Source organism: Ctenopharyngodon idella, chromosome 6 (assembly GCF_019924925.1).
Source record: "Ctenopharyngodon idella isolate HZGC_01 chromosome 6, HZGC01, whole genome shotgun sequence".
Taxonomy (NCBI): domain Eukaryota; kingdom Metazoa; phylum Chordata; class Actinopteri; order Cypriniformes; family Xenocyprididae; genus Ctenopharyngodon; species Ctenopharyngodon idella.
Genome location: NC_067225.1, coordinates 6,414,385 through 6,438,320, shown reverse-complemented (window position 1 = coordinate 6,438,320; position 23,936 = coordinate 6,414,385). Strand labels below are relative to the sequence as shown.

General features: G+C 38.0%; 1 protein-coding gene across 9 annotated transcripts; it reads right to left on the bottom strand.

The window, feature by feature from the left end:
• Positions 1–882: 882 nt before the first annotated feature.
• rin2b (Ras and Rab interactor 2b) lies at positions 883–23,704 on the bottom strand. 9 transcript variants are annotated; one of them, XM_051896146.1, is made up of 13 exons: positions 23,552–23,704; positions 22,042–22,197; positions 21,432–21,514; positions 18,708–18,820; positions 18,219–18,390; positions 16,186–16,297; positions 15,410–15,482; positions 14,597–14,688; positions 11,837–13,051; positions 8,562–8,870; positions 6,114–6,245; positions 2,702–2,865; positions 883–2,559 (listed from the first exon to the last, which is right to left on the bottom strand). In XM_051896146.1, the coding sequence occupies exons 3-13, from the start codon at positions 21,489–21,491 to the stop codon at positions 2,245–2,247; spliced, it is 2,757 nt and encodes a 918-aa protein (XP_051752106.1). In that variant the 5' UTR covers positions 21,492–21,514; positions 22,042–22,197; positions 23,552–23,704; the 3' UTR covers positions 883–2,244. The 9 variants fall into 9 exon arrangements, with proteins under 9 accessions (XP_051752106.1, XP_051752105.1, XP_051752112.1 ...); XM_051896145.1 differs by having other exon boundaries at positions 22,042–22,208; positions 23,552–23,698; XM_051896152.1 differs by having other exon boundaries at positions 883–2,402; positions 22,042–22,208; positions 23,552–23,698.
• Positions 23,705–23,936: the final 232 nt, after the last annotated feature.

Genomic DNA, 23,936 nt, shown 5'->3' with positions numbered 1-23,936 from the left:
GTTAAATTAGGTAATTGAAGGTCGGCAGCAAAGACATTGGTTAATCGAGTGAGATTAAATACATAAAGTATATTGTGTAATTTAATATAGTTAATTATTACAGGTTTGCGTAATTGCATTTCACTGTTTTTATTCATTTTGAGGAATTCTGAATGTTTTCGTGCAAGTGAGATGAGTAAATGCATGTTCACATTTAGTCTAGAACTACAATAACCATCATAGAACTACATCAGCGCACACAACACCTCTGCACTTTATTTCTCTCAACATGGGGACAGGAGAGCTGTCACTCAATAAACGTGAAAAAGTAACTTGCGTTACTTATTTGAAAAAGTAACTTAGATATTTTATTGTAAATTGAAAAAGTAATGCGTTACTATACTAGTTACTACAAAAAGTAATCTGATTACGTAACTCAAGTTACTTGTAATGTGTTTCCCCCAACACTGATATTAAATCATATTTTTACATACCAGGGAGTTGGCTACACTGTAAAAAGGGAACAGTTGCAATTGTTAGCTATTTCTACCTCATCTTATCTTTAGATCACCTTTTTTAGTGAAACCTAAGGTAATCTGGGCTGCGTTTCCCAAAAGCATTGTGAGCCCATGTTGATCGTGAAGACCATTGCCACCAGTGTTCTCTATGATTAACTTCAGATTACAATGTTTTTGGGAAACGCAGCACTGGTTTATTCATATTAATGGTAATTCATATTAAATATTTAAGAATATTTTTGCAACATCAATACAATTAATTAATAATAAATTACTAAATAATTATTATAATTAATTAAAATAATAGTACAAATAATATTTTACCTAATAATAACCATATGAAGAAACATTTTTACAATGTAATTTTAAACAGTTTGAGATAATAAAAAGAATAAAGACACGCTTTATTTCCTGTTTAAATACCACCAAAAGGAGTAAAATATTCTCAAGATCAGCATTTAAATTACATCATTGACAGCTCAGGGAACTGGTAAAATCACATTCTCAGCACTAAGTGCATCATACATGTTGTGGCACAAAAATATATGACATTTTTACAGTACAGCACATTTAGACATTGGCTGAAGTTTAAGGAGCAAAGTGTTCCTATTTCACAAGAACAAAAAGCTAAAGAAAAAGCAGCCACATGATCATGCATTATCTCTGTTGAAGCTCTCATTCTGAAATCTTCTTCCCTTAAAGATTTTTCTCTGTGTTGATTGAGTCTCGTGACAGCAGAGGTGACAATTCTTCTTATGAAGCAAAAGCTCTGGACACTCACTCGACCTGAATGCAAAAATAGCTAAAAGATTATGTACAGAACTCTATGAGTGAATCCCTGACACCTCTGTATACATATAACAATGGCACAATATGGCTTTCATTTCAGTACTGGCATTTTTGGGGACAGATGCCACATTCATACTGAATCAAAAGAAGTCCCACAGGTTCAATACCACATTACTGACAATGCCCAATAAATGCTATATTATCTCATGATCTGTGAAACATTTCTATTTAAAACATAACTTTATGTGAAGTAACTATTTTACATATTTTGATATGCATATATTTGGCACTTTCCATGAATATGGCACACTACAGTGTCCCACAATATATTAGAGGCACAAACCCCATGTTTTAATTGTCAGATTTGTAGTATGAACTATTGAAATTATGCTAGCATACAATTATGAATTATCATACAATGTTACAATTTTAATCTGTGGAACTAATACAAATATTTTTTTTTATAAAAAGTCATTATTGAAACCAAAAACATAATATTTAGCATTCTTCCACATTTTGCATGTAAGCCTGTTATGGCAGAATTTTCCCACATTACAAAAAATGCAACATTCTCTAAAATTGCAATATCCAATAAATAACAATTATCTCATTTCATATTCTCATTGTTATGTTGACTGCAATCATCAAGCTAATCTTTTCAACCCTGTTACCAAGGTTATTGTAAGATAAAAACGACCAAACTAATATTTTCTTTAATTTTTTGTGAAATATAAATTATGTCCATAAATACGAACCAACATTTAGTCCCAAACTAGCTAGCCCTTACTTAATTGAGGCTAAATTTGCAACCCTGTTACCCAAGTCTGTGTTTAAACTAAACAACCCAAATGTACCCTATTCACGGAAAGTGTCATCATTCTTTATTGAGTCGGTGTATCATTGAACAGAAGATCTTTCATCTTGCAATCTTTATACACATTTTCCTGCTATTGAGTGTTCAGGCAATGTCCTGCTTTGAAGACACAGGCGTGGAACAGTTTATATCGGCTATCGTCCTGTAGACAAAGTAAAAGTGTTGACGCTTCGGTCGACTGTGTAATTCTGCCTTTATCCACTGTGGGTGTGTGTCTGCAGCCAATTGCTGGCTGCTGTCCTCTGTGAAAAGAAAGAGGCCGTAGTTTTCCGGATCAGACACGCGGAATTTAAGTGCACAAAGGCGGCACACCTCTTCCGTTGTGGTGTAGGGCCGCACCTGAAGGGTTTTAGCCGTGCAGCCGCTATCTGCCTTCTGCAGAGCCACGCGCATGTAATTCTTCACAAAAAAACAAATAGACATTATAGTGAGTTTATAAGCACTCGGAAAATGTTATGGAATGAAAATGGTCCATATCCATTAAATGCAGTCTAAACTATGCAAATGCTAACCACAAACTGTTTAAAGGTCAGGATTTTACCTGGAAGTCGTCCACTGAGGGCAGGTTTCTCTGCAGTGTGCGACGCTGGTGCCACTGGTGGAGTGTGTCGCGTGCTGTAGAACTGAGAATCCGTGCAGCCTGTTCTTCCTGGAAGTTCTTAATCAGGGACATTGCTCCGTATGCACTGGTGAGGTAATAACCTCCTGTACAGGATCAAGACAAAAGGAGAATCTTACTATTCTTATACAGTTCAAAAACCTAGTGAACCTTCCAAAACCTAAATAAAAACTCATCATAAAGTACTGCTAAAAATCTACTTGAAAATGTATTATTTTAACCGATACTACTGTTCAGAAGTTTGGGGTTGATAAGATTTTTTAATGTTTTTGAAATAAGCTCACTGAGGCTAGATTTACTTGATCAAAAATACAGTAAAAACAGTAATGTGAAATACACTGAGCTGAAACATTATGACCTGTCACAGGTGAAGCAAATATCGTTGGTCATCTCCTAATAAGGTCTGGGTAGATTAGATGGTAAGCAACCAATCAGTTCTCATAATGTGTTAAGCCCGGAACACACCAAGCCAATGCCAACGAACTAGTGGTGACAAAAGCAGACTGCGGGGTTGGCTCTCGTCGGCAGCATCTGGGTCCAAAGTTGCCCTGACGCACCAAACCGACGCTCGACACCCGACGGCCAAGTAGCACGGCTGTTCTGCGCCTGTGTAAGAAGAAATGCCTTTCCGTACCAGCAGGTGGCAGTAGCTGAACAGCCAATCAGAATGATCAGATGGCCCGACTGACAGAAGAGCTCCGATGCAGATTCAACATGTCGAATCAGCCGAAAAAAAGCCGGCAAGGACCAACTTCAGTCAACGCTGTGGAACACACTGAGAAAACTTAGTCGGCCGACAAACAAAAACTGCCCTACGGCCGACCGTCGGCTTGGTGCGTTCCGGGCTTTAGATGCAGAAGAAATGGGCAGGAATAAAGATCTGAGTGACTTTGACAAGGGTCAAATTGTTATGGCAAGGCGACTGGGTCAGAGTATCTCTGAAAAGTGGGTTGTGGGTTGCTCCCGGTCAGCAGTGGTGAGATTTTACCAACAGTGGTCTGAGGAGGGACAAACCACAAACTGGCAACAGGGGGGCGTCCAAGGCTCATCGATGCACGAGGGCCACGAAGGCTATCCTGTCTGGTTCAAGCCAACAGAAAGTCTACTGTGGCACAAGTCACAGAAAATTTGAATGATGGTTATGGGAGGAATGTGTCACAACACACAGTGCATCGCACACTGCTGCGTATGGGGCTGCGTAGCTTCAGACCAATCAGAGTACCTATGATGACCCCTGTCCACTGTCAAAGGCGCCTACAAAGGGTACACGAGTGTCAGAACTGGACCTTGGAGTGGTGGAAGAAGTTTGCCTGGTCCAATGAGTCCCGTTTTCTTTTACATCACGTGAACGCCTTTTACCTTATAGCACCAGGATGCACTGTGCGACGATGACAAGGGTGATGCTCTGGGCAATGTTCTGCTGGGAAACCCTGGGTCCGGCCTTTCACATGGATGTACCTAGTAAACATTGTTGCAGACCAGGTCCAGGTCCACCCCTTCATGACAATGGTGTTCCCTGGTGGAAGTGGCCTCCTTCAGCAGGATAATGCAGCCTGCCACACTGCACACATTGTTCAGGAATGGTTTGAGGAACATGATGAAGAGTTCAAGGTGTTGCCAAGGCCTCCATATTCCCCAGATCTCAATCCAGTTGAGCATCAGTGGGATGTGCTGGACCAACAAGTTCATTCCACAGCGGCTCCACCTTGCAACCTACAGGACTTGAAGGACCAGCTGCTAACGTATAGTGTCAGTGTTTTGGCAGCACGCGGAGGACCAACAGCATATTAGACAGGTGGTCATAATGTTTCGGCTCATCTGTGTATTGTTACAATTTAAACTGTTCAAAACTGTTGCAAAACTCCTGCTGAATTTTCAGCATCATTACTCCAGTCTTTAGTGTCACATGATCCTTCAGAAATCATTATAATATGCTGATTTGCTGCTCAAGAAACATTTATTATTTATCAATGTTGAAAACTGTTGTGCCGCTTAATATATTTGTAGAAACTGGAATTCCTTTTTAAGATTCTTTGATGAGTAGAAAGTTAAAGAAAAAAAAAAAAAAACAGCAATTATTTGAAATAGAAAGCTTTTGTTACATTATAAATGCCTTTACAGTCACTTTTGATAAAATTAACACATTCTTGCTCAATAGAAGTATTAATTTCTTTCAAAAACAAAATCTTACTGGCCCCAAACATCTGAATGGTAGTGTATAGTTCACAAGCGTGAACTACCGCTATAATGAGGACGGATCACAATTTCACACTTAAATCGGGGTGGGGAACGTTAATCCTGGAGGGCCATTATCCTGCAGAGTTTAGCTCACCTGCCTGTAACTTTAGTAATCCTGAAGACCTTGATTAGCTTCAGGTGTGTTCAATTAGGGTTGGAGCTAAACTCTGCAGGACAATGGCCCTCCAGGATCAACGTTCCCCACCCCTGCCTTAGATCATCAGGTTTGTGACCTGACTGTGTACATACAATACAATAAATCTTTTCTATGAATGGCTACCACACTAAGATCATTGAGAACAGGAGAGACACACCCTTGGAGGAAATTACTCTATTGAGAACAGAACTTAGGATGTTCGTCACACATGGAAAATGCTTGTCCGTTCTGAAACTCCTCCAACTGTTTGTTCCATGGAATGCAACAACTCTGCACAATTATTAAAGGATTAGTTCACCCAAAAATGAAAATTCTGTGATAATTTAATCACCAACGTCGTTTCAAATCAACAAGACTTTAGTTCATCTTTGGAACACAAATGATGATATTTTTAATGAAATCTGAGAGATTTCTACCCGCCCATTGAAAGTTTTTTTCACCCAAAACTCTGACGCTTCAAAACGTTCATAAAGAGATCATAAAATAAGTCCATATGAATCAAGCGTTTTAATCCAAGTCTTCTGAAGAGATGTGATCGCTTTATATGATGAACAGATTGAATTTAGAATTGTATTCACATATAAACATTGATCAGAAAACAATGTTTACAGCATTCAAATTTTCTCACAGAAGCTCAAGAGTGTTTGCGAAAGTCTTATGGGTTTGGAACGACATGAGTGTATGATGACAGAATTTTCATTTTTGGATGAGCTAACCCTTTAAATTCATTAATATTACAATGGGTTTTGATTCAGTCATTACAAACCAAGAAAGAGAATTCACATCAAATGTTGGACAGGAGAAACAAATAATGTTTTGGTTCTGAAGCTCTTCAATTGTTCCCTTTGATAGAGCAAATAATCTAATTTGTAAAAAAAACTTTTTTGCTTACATTAATTTAAATAAATTATTACACAAATATATAACATATTGACACACCTTCTCCATGCAGTAATGGGGGATCTATCAGCTCCATCATATACAGGATCTCAGTGTCCAACTGAGGCATGTCACACTGGACCAACACATATGTCAACATGGGCAGGAAATCATCCGCTCCGAACATCCTCACTGGCGCAGAGAGAGGAAACATTTATTAGTGACCTTTACACAAGCCAATCCAGCAAGTACCTTCCACTCGATTAAGGCGCAAATACTTTAACCTTTCAATTACTAATCTCATATGCTGCATCCCAATTCACATACTATCCATCCTAAATAGTATTTAAAATAAGAATTAGTGTCCCAAATCGTAGTATGTTAAAATGAGTATCCCAAAGGTATCCGGATGTTCTACTGTTTCTACTGAATCCAAAGTGCAGATCCATGCACACTCTAATGGCTAATATTGCCCACATCCCAATTTTGGTTGGATGAGGATTAGATTAGAATTACAAACATAAATAAAATTGTTAAAACGCTACAAACATGGCGAATGTGCGAGACAGATGGTTAAGTACAGAGGTTTAGATAAAGGGGTTTGAGTGATTAATAATCAGTATCTATTAAGCTTTATAATGGCAGTGAACGGGAGTATGAAGCTGAAGAAAGTGCATCCATCCATCATAAACGTATTACAAGTTATGAAGTAAAATATCTAGCTTCCGCCAGACCGCCTTTCGTATTCAACTTACGTCGTGTCAGTTACACTTTTTCCGTAAGTTGAATACAGAAAACGTAGGAAGTAGTGTAAGCCTTTTGAACTGCGAGAGGCGTTACACTTTCTTTGTAAGTCGAATACGGAAGCTAGATATTTTACTTTATAACTTGTTAAATATGGATATTTTTCTTACACGAACGCATCGCTTCGCATCAGAAGGCCTTTATTAACCCCCCTAGAGCCGTGTGGAGTACGTTTATGATGGATGGATGCGCTTTCTTGAGATTCATACTCGTTGGTCCCGTTCACTGCCATTATAAAGCTTGGATGCGTCAGGATATTATTATAACTCCGATTGTGTTCATCAGAAAGAAGAAAGTCATATACACCTAGGGTGGCTTGAGGGTGAGTAAAGCTTGGGGTAATTTTCATTTTAAAGTGAACTAATCCTTTAAGGCATAGTATAAGTAGGTGAATTAGGACGCAGCAATACACACCTAAAACATAAACACACATAAAGCCTTTAAAGGGGGGTCTAATGCTATTTCATGCATTCTGACTTATTTACACTGTTAAAGAGTTGGATTCTCATGCTAAACATGGCCAAAGTTTAAAAAAAAAACGAGCTGGATGTATAACGTAGTATTTCTGTGCCAAAAATACTCTTCAGATTTCTCACAGACTTCTGACAGTTTTATTCGAGCATAGCCTTTTATTACGTAATAAAGGGCGGAATTCCTTGTACGACCACATCTCCTGGAAGAGCGCGCGCACACATCTACCAGAGCAAGAAAGCAAGAGCACACCGATCAACGCGCTTAGTTCGCCTTTACGGAAAGTCCAGCCCTGCATGGGACTTGCTCAAGAAAGATTTGTCACTTTGTTTTTAGACTACGAAATCAACAATGTCACCAAAGAAGTGTGTTTTTGGTCGTGAGGGAAAGATAACCTTGCTTCCCAAAGAACCCAACGTTAAGTGAACAGTGGAGCTGAGAGATTTGTGCTCACGCATTACATTGATGCGCTCTCGACATTTGTCATTAAAATAATCATAGAAACCGCCTTAAATTAACTATCAAAATAAGAATACAGTCGTGTCTGATAGTTGCAATCAATTTTTTATGGGTTAAAATGAATAAAGAATGTCTTGTGTTTTTCCGTGGCTGCTCGAGCCCTCAGGATCGGCGCTTATGGTTTTATAAACAAGACCCAGTTCAACACTGGATTTACAGATCATTTGAAACTGAAAGATGGAGCGGTCACAGCGATAATGATCCTGGTCATGAGTCTGAACCACAGGTGGTGAGTAAAACTGCATCAAATGTCTGTTTTGTTGGCAATAGGCGCCTAAGTGTGTATACTGTAATGTAAACAACACGAACGTAGTGAATTCATAAATTCATTATTCATCATTCACTATACACTATATTCATTATAGTGATTCAAAAGTTATCCAAGGATAATGCGATGGTGTATTGTGTGTGTTTAAATACATCTGTTCAGCTGACCATCAATAGCTTGCAGCCGATCGCTACACAAAAGCTGCACGTGCTCGTGACTCTTCAGCTTCGCCCACAACACGCCTCCAGGAGCTCGGCTGTTTTGGGAAAGACTCGGTACAGCGTATCTGTCTTTTATAAATCTGATAAAACTAAAAGACTCTTCGGAGGTATGAAGGATGCTACACTACTCTATAGGTACTCAAGATTAACATGAGATTGGCAGAAACTGTGTGTGTTATGTACCCTTTAAACAAACACTTTAGACATAACTTCACCTGTACACACCTTCATTATCTTGCATAATATTGTAGATGAGTTTACAGACTTTCAGTAGCATCATAATCTTCCTCTCAGGAGAGTACATGCTGCACATGGCTCTGAGTTTTCTGCGGATGCGGTGGATGGCGTAGGCGTCTGGTGGCCGCGCTGCATTCGCTCCCAACTCGTGAGGCTGTTTGGCCTTGGCCAGGGCCAGATTCTCCTGCAGCCTCTGCCACACTCCATCGGCCACCTGGAACTCATGCAGTGCTGACTGCAAGCAGCCATACAGGGGTTTCAGCACACACTTATGCATGGCCTTCTCCAACACCGGATCTGAGAAAGAGATGGAGTTTCAGTTAATGCCTTAATATATACGTTTTTAGAAAAGTTTTGAGTTTTAGAGAAATTTAACATCTTCATAGTAATAAAAAGTTAATAAAAAAGGCATGACTTTTTAGACTTGCTACCTTACAGACAGTTTTAAAGGAATAGTTATTTATTCAACGTTCATGTTGTTCCAAATGTCTTTTTTTAGCCATGAGTAGATCGATCCATTATGAAATTCTGACTGAAACACCTTTTAATTCAAACTGACACTTTTTTCCAAAGTGAAGAATAGTACAAATATCCAAATGGTATTCTGTTCTCGACTAGTAAACGACTGACACACACAGAGCATTTGCTTACAGAGCATAGTGTCTGCTGAGTTCATGAAAAAGCTGACACAAATGTTACAAGATATATTAGGCCTAAGCTCCCAGTATTCAAGTCTTGCTGAAGGCTCTCTGAGACAAAAAGGGCCAGTCAAATAAGGACAAAAGCAGGCATCACATCAATTGTCTCTACACTATAGAGTTATAAAACAAGCAATTACACACTATGACGATACCATTACTGTAATAAAACTCTATATTTAAAGGGTTAGTTCACCCAAAAATGAAAATTCTCTCATTGATTACTCACATTCATGTTGTTCTACATCTGTAAGACCTTTGTTCATCTTCGTAACACAAATTAAGATATTTTTTGATGAAATCTGAGAGCTCAAGAGATCTCCTGACGTAGTGAACGCAGTGCAGCGCTTCCTTGTTTACGTCAGAACGCCGGCTCATTTTTGCTCGGCTCCTGCATCAGCATCACACACATGCGTAATGCTGCTCACATGTACAGCATCGGCCAATACTGAGCTGGTGCACTGCATTCACTACGTCAACTGTGTAGGAGACTGATATGGGAGAGAAGAAATTGTTGAATAAAGTCGTTTTTTTTTTTTTTTTTTTTTTTTTTGCGTACAAAAAGTATTCTCGTCACTTCATAAAATTAAGGTTGAACCACTGTAGCCATATTGACTATTTTAACAATGTCTTTAGTACCTTTCTGGGCCTTGACAGTGGTAGTTAAATTGCTGTCTATGGAGGAGTCAGAAAGCTCTTGGATTTAAAAAAAAAAAAAAAAGTCTTATGGGTGTGGAATGATATGAGGGTGAGTAATTAATGACAGAATTTTCATTTTTGGGTGAACTAACCCTGTAATATAATAAAACACAGTGTACACAAGAGGTCCAAATATTAGAAGCACCTGTAGCTTACAGATTCACTATCATAATAAATGGCTGTACATGATGATTAATGGAAAACATGAAAACCCCCCAAAAATTCATCAACTTAAAACTACATGTACATAGAATGATTCACTCCCACAAACACAAATCACTCAGTTCTTGTGCTACACTGCTGCAATGGTTGTCACTGAAGCTCATCTTTATTGTGACCTCAAAAAAACAGACATTCCAACATTAAGAGAATGAAAAATATAATAGGTATAAATATAAAAATATTTTTCTGTCTGAAACAATTACACAATTTTAATTGTGCAACATGTTCTGAATATGTAATTCCACTTTAATTCCACTGAAGAAGTGAAGAATTTATCTTTTGAACACTTTCTTACTTGCCTTAGGTTTATTATGCAAGCATTACTTTTGGTATGATAACAAAAAAAGATCTATTTATGTAGAGTCCTAAAACTTCTGGCTTCAAGCTCTGTTTATTGGTCCTAAACCACCAACCACAGGGCGGATTTTAACTGAAGACCTATAAAAAGTTATTCTTAAAATATTAGTGCTGTGAGACAGGATTATAGCATATTTGTCTTAGAACGTAATTTAATCTTATTTCAAAATGCTCTTCTGTGTGGATTGTGCTCCTTTTTTCAGCTCAATATTTATTTCCAGAGCAGTCTGGTTTGAAGCTGTCATCCTTTATAAAAACCAGACTAGTTAATACAATCCCGTTGGCCTTGCTCTTTCTTCAACACTCTCAGAGTATTTTCATACACTTTACAATGCAAGTACATGAACTTGAAAGGTATCCGAATCATAACATTTGACGATAAAACATCTCCCCATCCAAGCCGAGGCCAAGTAGGTAGTGCTCATGGCAGATTAAAAAAAGAGCTACACAAGTCTTACCGATTACATCACTCAAAAATTATTTTCATAGAACCAAAACAAATTTTTAAAGACACTGCCTGTCCAAAGGACTGGAAATTACCCAAAGAGTCACAACCATGATATGAATGAACTATATCCTCCACTGACAAACTAAGATAAAAATTCTATTTTTCTATTTCCATCACACTATCAACAACATTTTAACCTGCATTTTCCACAAAAGCCAACGGAAACAAAAGCAGCTCTGTACTGATAAGGGTAGACTCACATTCAAAACAAAACATGTTTCTGATGTCAGGTATATACTGTATAATGATAGCATAATCGTAATCCACAATCGTAGCACCTTTTTTTTTTTTTTGACAATATACATAATTTTGACATGCATTGCTTTAACAGGTAAGTCAAAGGAATCAGACCTTGAATTAAACTAAGAGTTTGCAAACTGCACAGACTAGGAAACAAAAAAGGCAAGCTGAGGATACATATCTAAAAGATAAGGCAGCCAACCCTTCAAAATGCCACAACAAACAGTTTCCAGATACTAGTAAAATACAGTAGATTAAACTTGTGTATAAAACCCTGTCCAATCCTGTTCCAGGAGGCCCACCATCCAGCAGAGTTTAACTCTAAACCTTAATTAAACACTCCCAAACCAATTTAGGATTACTAGAAATTTCCAGGCAGGTGTGGTGGAGCTAAACCCTGAAGGAAAGTGGTGCTCCAGAAGCAGGACTGGACACTCTTGAAGTAAGCCATTTTTAGGTTGAAAGGTGCTTTTAAAATTGTTCTCTTTGTTTGAATGGTTCAACATGACGCAAAAAGACTTGAACTGAAATATTCTTACCAATCTGGTCCTCCGGTATGTAAGACTCTATGGGTGGGTTCATCTCTGAGCTCTGTATGAGGTAAGCCTTCATCTGGGTCATGAACTGCCGGAGCGTCTGCAGAAGATCTTGGCTGGATGAGTGGCAGTTTTTGTTCTCCTGCACAAAGCTCAAATAGTCCTGCACCAGGCAACCAAAGTAGGAACCTTTGTCCTGGGATAACTCAATGATCCGGAGCAAGATGCGTTTTTCAGGTGTAGCCAGAACATTGAGGACACCTCGGACCTTACGGAATTGCCCCCTTAGTGCTCGTGGGATAACAAGAGATCTTGGATGAGCCCCCACTAGTTCAACCGCCAGGAGTCTTTTTGTCTTGCGGGAAGAACGAAGGCGAAGATGCAGGTCCCTTTCAAGTCCCACACCATAGTCTTCCTCCTCTTCGTCATACTCATCACTGCTGTCATCTGTGGAAAGGCCTTGGCCCATACCCTGGGATAGGCCCAAAGGGAGAGGATGCGGAGGAGAATCCAAAGAGTCAGATGAGGAAGTGGACAAACCACTTGAGCTTCGCCCTTTCTCTTCTGGTCCGGTCCATTGCTGCAGAATGTTGCTGTTGGTCGGTTTGAGAGTTGTATGCGTCTGACTGGCTTGAGACAGGGCCCTAGAGATGGTATCATCATCTAACGCAATGGTGCAACGGTAGCTGTCAATGTCTGGCGGTTGTGGAGGTCGTGGTGGAGGTTGAGGTGCAGGTTTCTTAGAGCTGGGGTGTTTGGATCCCATGGAACCAGCAATCGATTTGGGTCTCTGGCTCAATCTGGTATTGCCAGCACTCAAAGGCATAGTCCTCGGTCCTGGGGGTAAAGCAGGGGTATGAACCAAAATGCGAGGCGGAGGTGGCCTTGGTGGAGGAGGGGGACGAAATTTTCCGTTTTCTGCGGTTGTATCTTTTGCAATCACTGTTGCTGCATTTCCAGTGAGATCTTGCTGTGTTTTGAGGAAGACAGGGTTGATAAAAGACAAAGCACTGTTGGAGCAACTTCTTTTGCCTTCAGGGGCATTAGAGCAGGTGTCAGTCAGAGGTAGTGAGGCATTTAGATTCCCAGTTGGGGTACAGGTTTGATCCTCTATCAGTAAGATGTCAGAGAAGTTGTCGTGCAGAGAAATCGACGGTCTGTCCTGAACCAGAGAACCCTTTGGCTCTTGTTGTCTTTTGACAGAATATTCCCAGAACGCTGGAATAAAAAAGAGAGAATCTGATTAATGGTTAACAACACATACGCACAATCTTTGCACAAACACAACCACAAAAGCAGCTAACACACCCTCTCCAGCTTCCTACCATAGACGACCACGCGCTGTCAGCACACATGTGAATTTGAGTGTGTGTGGCTATATCTAGTTACAGCCAGGCTGAAGCGTCTGTTCACTTCTCTCGTCCTCAAGCCCACTGGAGTTCTTGGAGAAATTTAGCGAGCTCAGTTGTACATTTCAGAAAGCTGATTCACAAATGCCATACAAACACACCCAACACAAAGCCGGCCAAAAACTCAGTGAGTCATTTTTTTCCAAACAGACAGCGTTTATGGGGAGGTAGATTTAACAGAGCACACCAAACCCCTCCTCTTTCTCCTCCCCATGCTTTCTGTCTCTCTCCCCACCCATTTTAGTATGGTTTCTTATGTTGATTTGCTGGGCCAGTTTCTATTAGGAAAAGATAGTTTTGATAGTCAGCATCTTTCAAATGAGACTTGCCCTTCACCTAAATTACTAAATCAAAAATCTAATTGTTCTGTGGCAACTTTGATGTAGATTTCAAAGATATTTTGAAAGAGATGTGGATGGGTGCCAGGATGTTATTATGTGGCGATAAGGCATTCTAAGTGTTTATTTAGCATTTTCTCTAGGGCAGAACGAAGCTATTGCTGATAAACAACAAAGGAAGACCCGTGACTGATTTCTTTTTTAGGTGAATATGACTGTGTCTGTCAGGTTTCTCTCTCTCTCTCTCATACACACACACACACACACACACACACACACACACACACACACACACACACACACACTCTTTCCCTCAGTAACCTCTATGCTCTGATTAGCTCACATAGTCTCACACACTATCTGGAATGTCAGCCTGACTAATAATAACATGGAACTGAATAGTAGGCCAGCATGTTCGCAGCTGTGGTGAAGTGACAAATCCAAACACACAGATACTCATGAGACAATCAAAGGTACCGTCTTCTCTACGAACATTGCAATGTTTCTTTATTATCTGACAAACTATTTGATACTGGTCTGAACCTTACTAATATATTAGAACATATATTAGAACATACTAATATATTACATTTATAATTATCACTTGGACATGCAACATTGTTGATTATATTAAAAACACACTTTGCTTTCCAGGTGTGTAATGTTATGTATTTGTTTTGAACGGAGCACCAGTGGCAGTCCTGACTCACTTAGTACCCTGGGGAGAGACATGAGCAAAGAAAAATATAAGCTGAGTTAGAATAGTGCTACTGTTTTTAATTAGTGTGCAAGGATCACTGGGTTATAATCTTGAAGTAATATTTAATTTTTTAAAACTTGACAGCCTGTAATAACCATGTATGTAATGGTAGTAAACGGGAAGTTTTGAATACACTTGGCTTCAAAATCAGAAGGTGCATGACCCCTGAATTTGAATGGACTTTGGACATTGACCCCTCTCACCCATTTTGATTTATATATATATATAAAGTGTGTCAGATTAGGTAGGTCAGTACCTGCCCCTTGCTGGGCCACCTCATGCAGATCTGAGAGGGTCTCAGCTGAGTGTATTGCCTCAGGAAGCTTCAGGGTAGACGGCAGAATGTCTCTAATATGAAACAAAGAGAGCCAGACAGACAAATAGTGCGTGAAAGAGGGTAATAAAAGAAGAGCAGGAGAAAATACACACAAAATTATTCACTCTTTTCTTATATTAATGGTGACAGGTCAATTCATTAATCTAGATTACATTTAGCTAATTTAATAATTCTACTCTTAATGGGCGGTAAAAATTGGTATTGATCAGAGAGAAGGCAGACTTTCAGTTTCTATGAGCGGCTTGAGAAAACAAACATGACGTGAAGAACTGTTGCAATATTCTGACTTATGGATGACATCAAATAAATAATTTGAATTTAGAGACATATATTACTATATCCTGTTGCTGATAAGGTGATGGATATCACTGGGTTTTATGAGCAGTGGGTTCATTACTGCACCATCATTCATTGATCTTTACTCATAAATCTTGTTTACATTCTGTCTTTTATGCTCTTATCATGCTTTAGCACTGCAGTCAAGGTAAAGACAACAAGACAGCAATGAACATTTCATCCATTCCCAATGTATGAAATCAAATTGTTCATAGTGGATTGTTTTTATTTGAAGAAAATGTGAGTGGTTGAGTTACATGGCAAAGTATAATGCTTAGGGCTAGGGATTTGTTCAAATTCCTCATAGTATGCATTAGCAATTGCAATAGTGATGCTTGCCTTAGCGGTCTAATACTTGACCAGTTTAACAATCGTCAGTCATTGAAAAAGTGTTACCTGCTAATACAATAAAAGGCCACAAGATGAAAGAGATCAGCAAAACTAATTCCTGAGCCCTCCAGAGAAAATGCTAGGAAAAAAGAACAATATACAAGAATTAAGATATATATTTAATCTTCAAGCATTTCCATCATTCCATCAAATTTCTGAACTGACTCTGAACTTGGCAGGTAAAATGTTCACAAGCCTCCAGCGCCATTCAGACCACATTCATTCCCAAGGCACAGAGGATATTCACAGCTGGATTGTGCCCCGGCCAAAAACACTAGGGTGTGTCTGATATTTCACATGGAGATTTTCTTGGAACTGCACTGCTGTAAATGCCTGAAATACTGCCAGGCTACTATTGTGACATTTAGCTACAAATATGGTGCCTCTGTTTCAAACCAAGCCAGTTGCAAACGACCGTTCAGGTTATTACAACTGATTAACTACCTGTGAAACAAGAGGGAAAAATGTCCTATTCTTTTACAAAACAGAGATTTATAAAGTGACATTACATAGAAAAGTGCATGTGTGTGCAGTCAATGGCAAGCAACCTTTGACCTCTCGACTGCGTGCACGTGAAAGCAACAGGCCCCTCAATGTCAACAAATCATAAAAAAGATAATAGATAAAAAGACCATAAAATGAAAGAAGAAATCTCCACAAATCTTTCACAGCCAAACATACTGAACCAAAGGTGACACAGTACTCAGAAGTAAACATAAATAGATGTGAGCAGAGTGTCAACAAAAGTTATGGCTTATTATGATATAAGAGACCCGACATACTGTACTGGCTCTCCTTTAAAGGGATGTGAATCACAGAGGAGTCTGAGGTACCATCCATGTGGAATGACAAGACCTTCTTTTGCAGGACAGATGACCTCCAGACCAAAAACACCTGGACAGGAAGAAAGAACTTTTTTTGCTGTCGTTGTTGTTTTTTGGAGGAGGATTTGCTTAAAGGGTTCTAATGCTGTGGTTTTAAAATGGGAGTTATAAAATGAGAGTATTGATATATTATATATTGATTGATATATTGATATATTAAATTTAAGTGGTAGTTCACACAAAAATGGAAATTATCCCATGATTTACTCACCCTTAAGCCATCCTAGGTGTATATGACTATTTTCTTTCAGACGAACACAATCGGAAGTTATATTAAAAATATCCTGGCTCTTCTAAGCTTTATAATGGTAGTGAATGGGGCGTGGTATTTGGAAGCCCAAAAAAGTCCACCCATCATAAAAGTAATCCATATAGCTCCAGTGGGTTAATAAAGGCCTTCTGGAGCAAAGAGATTGGTTTCTGTAAGAAAAATATCCAGATTTAAAACTTTTTAAAATATAACAACTAGCTTCCGGCAAACATCCGTAGACTCTGTACGCATCGAGTTATGGTGAGTAAGAGTTAAAGGTGCAGAGTGTAAAATTTGGGAGGATCTATTGACAGAAATGCAATGTAATATACATAACTATGTTTTCAGTGGTACATAAAGACCTTACATAATGAACCGTTATGTTTTTATTACCTTAGATTGAGTAATTTCTATCTCATACATCCCCCTCCATGTCAAGTTGTCATTATGTGCCAGCATGTTTCTACAGCAGTCCTAAACGGACAAAATTTTTACACACTGCACCTTTAAGAGTTAAGAGTAACCTCTGACCCGACGCATGACCTAGGAGCGTAAGCTTAGACGCCTCTCGCAGTTTAAACAAATAGGGCTTTGCAACAAACTCAAGCTCCTCTTAGACTTCTAATTCATAACCGGTGTTTTGTTTTGCTCTATCCTCTGCGCTTCCGCGTTCATCATTACGTCATGCATCGGGTCAGAGGTTACTTTTCCGCTGTAACTCGATGCGTACGGCCACTTGCCAGAAGCTAGTTATTATGTTTTATAAAGTTTTAAATATGGATATTCTTCTTACAAAATCCCATCGCTTCACTTCAGAAGGCCTTTATTAACCCACTGGAGCCGTGTGGAGTACTTTTATGATGGACGGATGCACTTTTTTGGGCTTCAAAATACAGCGCCCCATTCACTAACATCATAAAGCTCGGAAGAGCCAGGATATTTTTATATATAACTCTGATTGTGTTCGTCTGAAAAAAGATAGTCATATACACCTAGGATGGCTTATGGGTGAGTAAATCATGGGATAATTTTAATTTTTAGGTGAACTATCCCTTTAATTAATCATGATTCATTTTTGAATTCCAAAAGTTTCATAAACTTTATGTTCTTCTATTAAAACAATAGTTATTGAGGGGGGAAATTATGATTTCAATTTATATCTTGATTTTAGGTGATTTATATGCTAATTTAAATTAGATTATTTTAATGTACTAATAATAATGTATTAATTTAAAAACCTACATAAGTCATCCTGAGGCCCCCTAATGTATTTATCAAAAGTCTCAATCAAAGTTTCTAGCTCATATTTTAATAATAATTTAATAATGGAAATTCTGTATTCTGCATGTATTCACCCTTGTGTAACTGAGTCTGAATGAGATGAGGTTGAGGGCAAACTTTTTAGTAAATAATAATCTTTCCAACACATAAAAAGCAATAATTATGGCTTCAGACTCAGAAAAGATGCATGAAACATTTTATGATACTTTTGTCATTTCTGGAGCTTTTTTATATGGAAAACAGCAATCTGGACATCCTTGTGTCTTTCACAAAAATCAAATGCATTTGGAACAGCATGATGATGAGTAAATGATGACAGAATTTAAAATTATGTGAACTATTATGAACTATTTAAAAATTGTCTGGTGTCTTTGTGTTTACTCTCTCAAACATGTTTTACCCCAGCTGGTTGCTGCAGTAGGATGCCAGTGGCCTCTTGCTGGTCGATGGAACGCAGAAGCCAGATGGGGTGTGTGTGTATCAGTTTGTCCAACACACTCACACTTGTGCTTGTACCATCCCCATCAAACGCAGGATACTGTAGACACACAGTGCTCATCCCTCCCTCTATCCTACAGAGAACAAAACAGGGGATGGCTGTAGTGGTTGTCTTTGTTTTGATAGAGATTTCTTTTTATGTCCTTTAATGGAAGAAAAGACTGACTAGAGACTGGCGCCCTCTACTGGACACTGTAAAACATATAGAGGTTCTTTGGGAATGTAATGACATATTACAGTACATTAACTTAATATATATATACACAAGCAATGCATCTATTAATAGTACAGGTAACACAGGTATAGTTGCATTTAAATACACTCCTATTTAACTTATTGTACAATGATGTTATTAATGCATTCTCATCACGTGTACGGTATGTGTACTCACTCTATGAACATAGACGTGTCTGGATCTCTGACTGGATCTCTGTCTTTTTCCTGCGTAGCATGAACCATTTGTCGCTCCAACGTACCCAGTGACAATGCAAACGCATCGACAAGCTGCACATTCATTAAAAAAAAATAAAAGCAAAATCGTAGTTGTCCAAGCACCAAAACATTTTGGTGAATTATTATCTGTAGTGCTCTTTTTAAAATCCACAATGGCAATATTGAAAGAATCTAAGAAAGAGAGAAACTGACACGAAACCTGTAGAGAACAGTGAAGAAAAAAAACAGAAAGCTGGAAAATACTGTAAAAACAAGCTGAAAGAGGCTTATTTGTGACCAAAACAAGAGAAACCGCTTCAGCCTCCTCGGACATCTATCCATGAGCAGGAAGCAAGTTAGTCACTTTCCTGTGTTCTTAATCTATTCTCCCCGACAGGAAATGGGATTTACCATGGCAACACAACTCAACCATCACAGCACAGTGTTGTAATGAACCATTAATAAGTCTAGACTTTTCGATTACTCTGTGCAAGTACTTGCATGTAGATATGCAAATACACAACTCGACTGAAAAAACACTTTTTCCTTTCTGAGTTCTATGACAACCAAATGACAAGACAAATAGTTGAAAAGGGTAAAAAGTATCATCAGCAGTTTTACTGGTATTCTGAGTGGTTTATAAGAAGTTACTTTGCGATATCTTTGCTGTTAGGTGGCTGGTATTTGTTAAACTGCAATGTAAATCAATGGGATTTTTGGGTGCATTTGATTGTCCAGGAAATATCACTTTTGGAAAAGTAATAGCATATCTCTTCTCAACAAGGTGCATGATTTGAGGCAACATGCATGTCGAGTGAACAAAGGAGCAGGACTAGTTTGATACAGTTCCCAAACTCTTTTTATATTACATAAATTTGAATTTATTTTCTGCATAGTAAAAACAACTGTTTGTGTAGTTTGTAGATAAACTACATAAAAAGCAGTGCCTGGCAGGATGATAGTGACATTCTAACCAAAACTACTTTTTAAAGTAAAGTAATGTTACTAATATGGGAACTGCACTTGACTCCATGTAAATATTTTGAATCAGTGTGCCAACTTCCTGGGCTTTTAATGTTGACCTGCAATTTTGGACTATTTTGGATTAAATTGAGGGCCATTAAATTCAGATAAAAATAGTCAAAAGGCTCTATGTTGTAATTCCTAATACTGATTAATTAACAGAGTGAACGTCATAAAATAAAATATATACTATGGAAGATAAACTTTAGGTGAGTGAGATGGAGGATGAGGACAAAACAGAGAGAAACTGTTTAGACTGAATGATAAGATAGCAAAAAAAGCCCTGGGAGAAGAAGGACTAATTAAGGAGAGAGAAAGAGAGATGTGCAGACATCTATTATGGGACGCTTGAATGGTTTTGTCTGGGCAACAAGCCTGGCTGCACACACACACACACACACACACACACACACACACACACACACACACACACACACACACACTGTCTGTTCATTGATTTTTACAAGGGACACCAGGCAGCCAGTGAATGTACGCAGTGGAACAGAAAATGTTCTTTAGGAGAATGGGGATATTTATACTAATCCAAAAACAGTCCCTGCATGAGCGCATTGGATAATGAGAGTTTGTAGCACCATCTGTGTGTTCTGCTCTTATTAAAATGTTACAGAAATGTTTTAAGCACAAAGGCAGCGTAGATTTATAAACTCAGAAACATGAATTTGGATATAAAAATGATTTTAGTGCATCAATTGAAAACATTTACATCTAAAGGATATATAATCTTCATTTACAGCAGCCTTCTATTCAAGAGTGTGTAGTAATGTAGTAAAGCCAGGATCATTATTACAATTACATCTATACATTTTGCATTTGAATCGTCCTGCATTGTTTTTGCTATGAGTGTAAACCTAAAGTTTATGCTTTAAATCATGTCATCATTGTTAAGGAGAAGTGTGTGACTACTTTTCTATGATTTACATTTACAATTTCCACCACTCAGACAGTAAAACAGATTTAAAAAATCCCAAACACTTAAATTGAGAGAGGGAATCAGCAACTACCACTTTGACACAATTCAAAAAGCTCATAAAGAGATTGTTAAACTAATCTATATGAATTGAGCGGTTTAGTCCAAATTTTCTAAAGAGACACGATCGCTTTATATGATGAACAGATTTAATTTAGGCTTTTATTGAAATATAAACATTCATTAACTCATCAAGCATGTTTGTTTGACGCATGCGAGAACCAATGAGGTTCATTCTTGTGTGTTACGCAGCAAGTTTGATCTCGCGCGTCAAGTAAATACAGTTGAGCTTCTGTTTATGTTCGCTGATCAATGTTTATATGTGAATAAAAGCCTAAATTAAATCTGTTCATCATATAAAGTGATCGAGTCTCTTCAGAAAATTTGGACTAAACCACTCAATTCATATAGATTAGTTTTACGATCTCATTATGAACTTTTGGAAACTTCAAAGTGTCAGTTGCGTAGCTGTCAATGGAGGGACAGAAATTGCTCAGATTTCATCTAAAAGATCTTCATTTGTGTTCCGAAGATGAACGAAGGTCTTACGGGTTTGGAACGACATGAGGATGAGTAATTGATGATTTTCTTTTAGGGTGAACTAACCCTTTAAAATTTAAGTGCAGGTCAAGAAATGAAAAAACATTATAAAACACAGAATGACCATCTTACCTGAAGAAAGCTACCACTTCTGTCTATCCGACTGAGTTGAAAAGACGAGTCCATCGCCATGTTGCTCGTTTTTTTTTAAAGTCCTGCAATTCAAAGAAGGCATAAGGATCACTAAATAAAATAATAATATAAATGTGTTTTCAGAATGACCGATGCATACATTTGTACTGTATTTGCCATGCTCTTGTCTCCCTTTTCATTCTCTGTAGAGGTTTTATTATTTATGGATGAAAGATTTTGTCTGTGAGCCTGTATTTAGAGTCTGGAAGCTATAATCATGTCTTCAAAGAGACAATTACACTCTGATGGCCCTGTCTGCCTGACATTTCTTGAATCTATTAAACAAATATTTTCTAAAGCAGTATTTGTTTAATTAACTCACAGCACTAAGAAGTACACAAAAAGTCACATACACACACAAACAAGATCTTAATCAGATCATTTCCTCAAAGCTGTTTAAAAAATTAATTTGCAGAAGTTATTCATGGGAACATACAGTCAGTGGTCAGATCTGAGCACGGTCACAGCATACAGTGTGTGGCTAGTACAGGCCCTAGGTCTAAAATGACAGTATAATGAAATGAATGAGATTATACACACTCCAGCTCACCTGCAGATTGAACAGCTAATCACAGATCAGCGAAGTTATCGTGTTTATGAAAGCAGCAGGAGTTCAGTCATCCCTTTCGCTTTCTGAACTGCAGCATCAATGGAGCATTGTTGTGTTCTTCACACTATTGATTCTGTCTTTGGGGACATCCATAGCCTGGAAATAGTCTGAAGTGAAACTAGTGTGTATGTTAGTGTGTAACACAGCTGCAAACGGACAAAGACACATGTGACCAATACATTGAGAGCGAAAGAGCAATAGATGATTTTAAAGAGAGCATAAAATTGTGGTTTCTTTGTCACATACACAAGTGAACATTCTCTCGTATACTGTATATATATATATATATATATATATATATATATATATATATATATATATATATAAGGGTCATTAGTATATTAATAAAAATATATAAATATTTTATATAATTACTTCATAACTTTAATAGAAATATTTTTAAATGGATAAATGGGTGTGTATATACTGACACTTAAAAAGGAAGCATGTCTTATTACACATATTCCATTTCACACACCAATGACAATCACACAAGAGGAATCTAAATAAATCTAGTTCCTATATCCATTGTATGAACATAATTCTTGGTAACCCAAACCACAGACACACATGCATAAATACATGATGGAAACATTTCTCAATAGGCAATGAGGTCTAAGGCTGAAAGTTTGTTTTCTGCACAGGACTCAGGAGGGTGAATGCTCTACAGCTCTCTACCCTCATTCATCCTCTTTCTATGCACAAACACATACATCTTCCAGCTTGTTCCTGTCATTACAGTATATGGAAGCAATTTGATGTGAAAAATCCTTACAGATGGACCACATCATTGCACAATGCATGCTGGCGCCATGAGGGTCTGGAGATTCCACAAACAAACCAACAAACAAAATAGGACCATGATTACACTTACTGTAACTTTGTTGTGGACGTATATTAAAATGCTCAATTGAAATAGTTGCAAGAATTTTGTAAAACAGACTGTGCTCATATCATGCACGGTATTTTACAATACCGCTTTTATAGAAAGTTTCACAAGTCAAACATTGTATAGCCATATATGGTGGACAAAGTAGATACCATTAATGTTTTGATATTTGTGGAGTAAAAATTATTTTTATTTTTTAATGAAAATATAAAATAAGACCATTGGGCTAAGATACCTCAGTATTTTAATGAGTTAAATGTACAAAAGTTAGGCCTACTAAATAAGCAAATATTTGTATTTACTTCCCCATTTTCCTATTCATAACACATAGGCTGATAACAACAGTTTAGAAGAAGGAAGAAAAGAATTAGAGTGTTGAAACTCTTGTGTGAATAAAACACAGTGAATCTGCATAGCGTTTAAAACCTTGCTGTCTCTCTTTAAAGCAGGGAAAACAAACAAGCCCAAGGCGAAATGAAACAATTTCACTGTTAACGCATTTAATAACAAACTAATTACGCAATACTATCATGTAAGAAAAATGATATTACATAGACCTACCCATGAGTGCTCCTCTCCAGCAGACGAGTATTTAAAGCGCGTTCCGCCGACACATGTTTCTTAACACAATGATGACAGTTCAGTGATTCTGCTACTATCCGACAGTTTGACGCGCGTCACATCAAAGCGCTGAGGTCACATGATCACAAGACTGACGCTGCACGTCATTGGTGGTAAAAAGCTGTATAAATAATATGACAGAACAATTGCTAAATATGGTAAATAAATATGGGGGAAATTTAAAAAGAATAATTAAAGCGGTTAAACTTAATGCAACTGCTTTGACTGCTAAATATGCTGACACTAATACTGCTATGATGAAAAATGTAGTCTGAGCCCTTTGTCTCAGACTGTAATGTTCTTGAATGTTGCTTGCTAGACATCT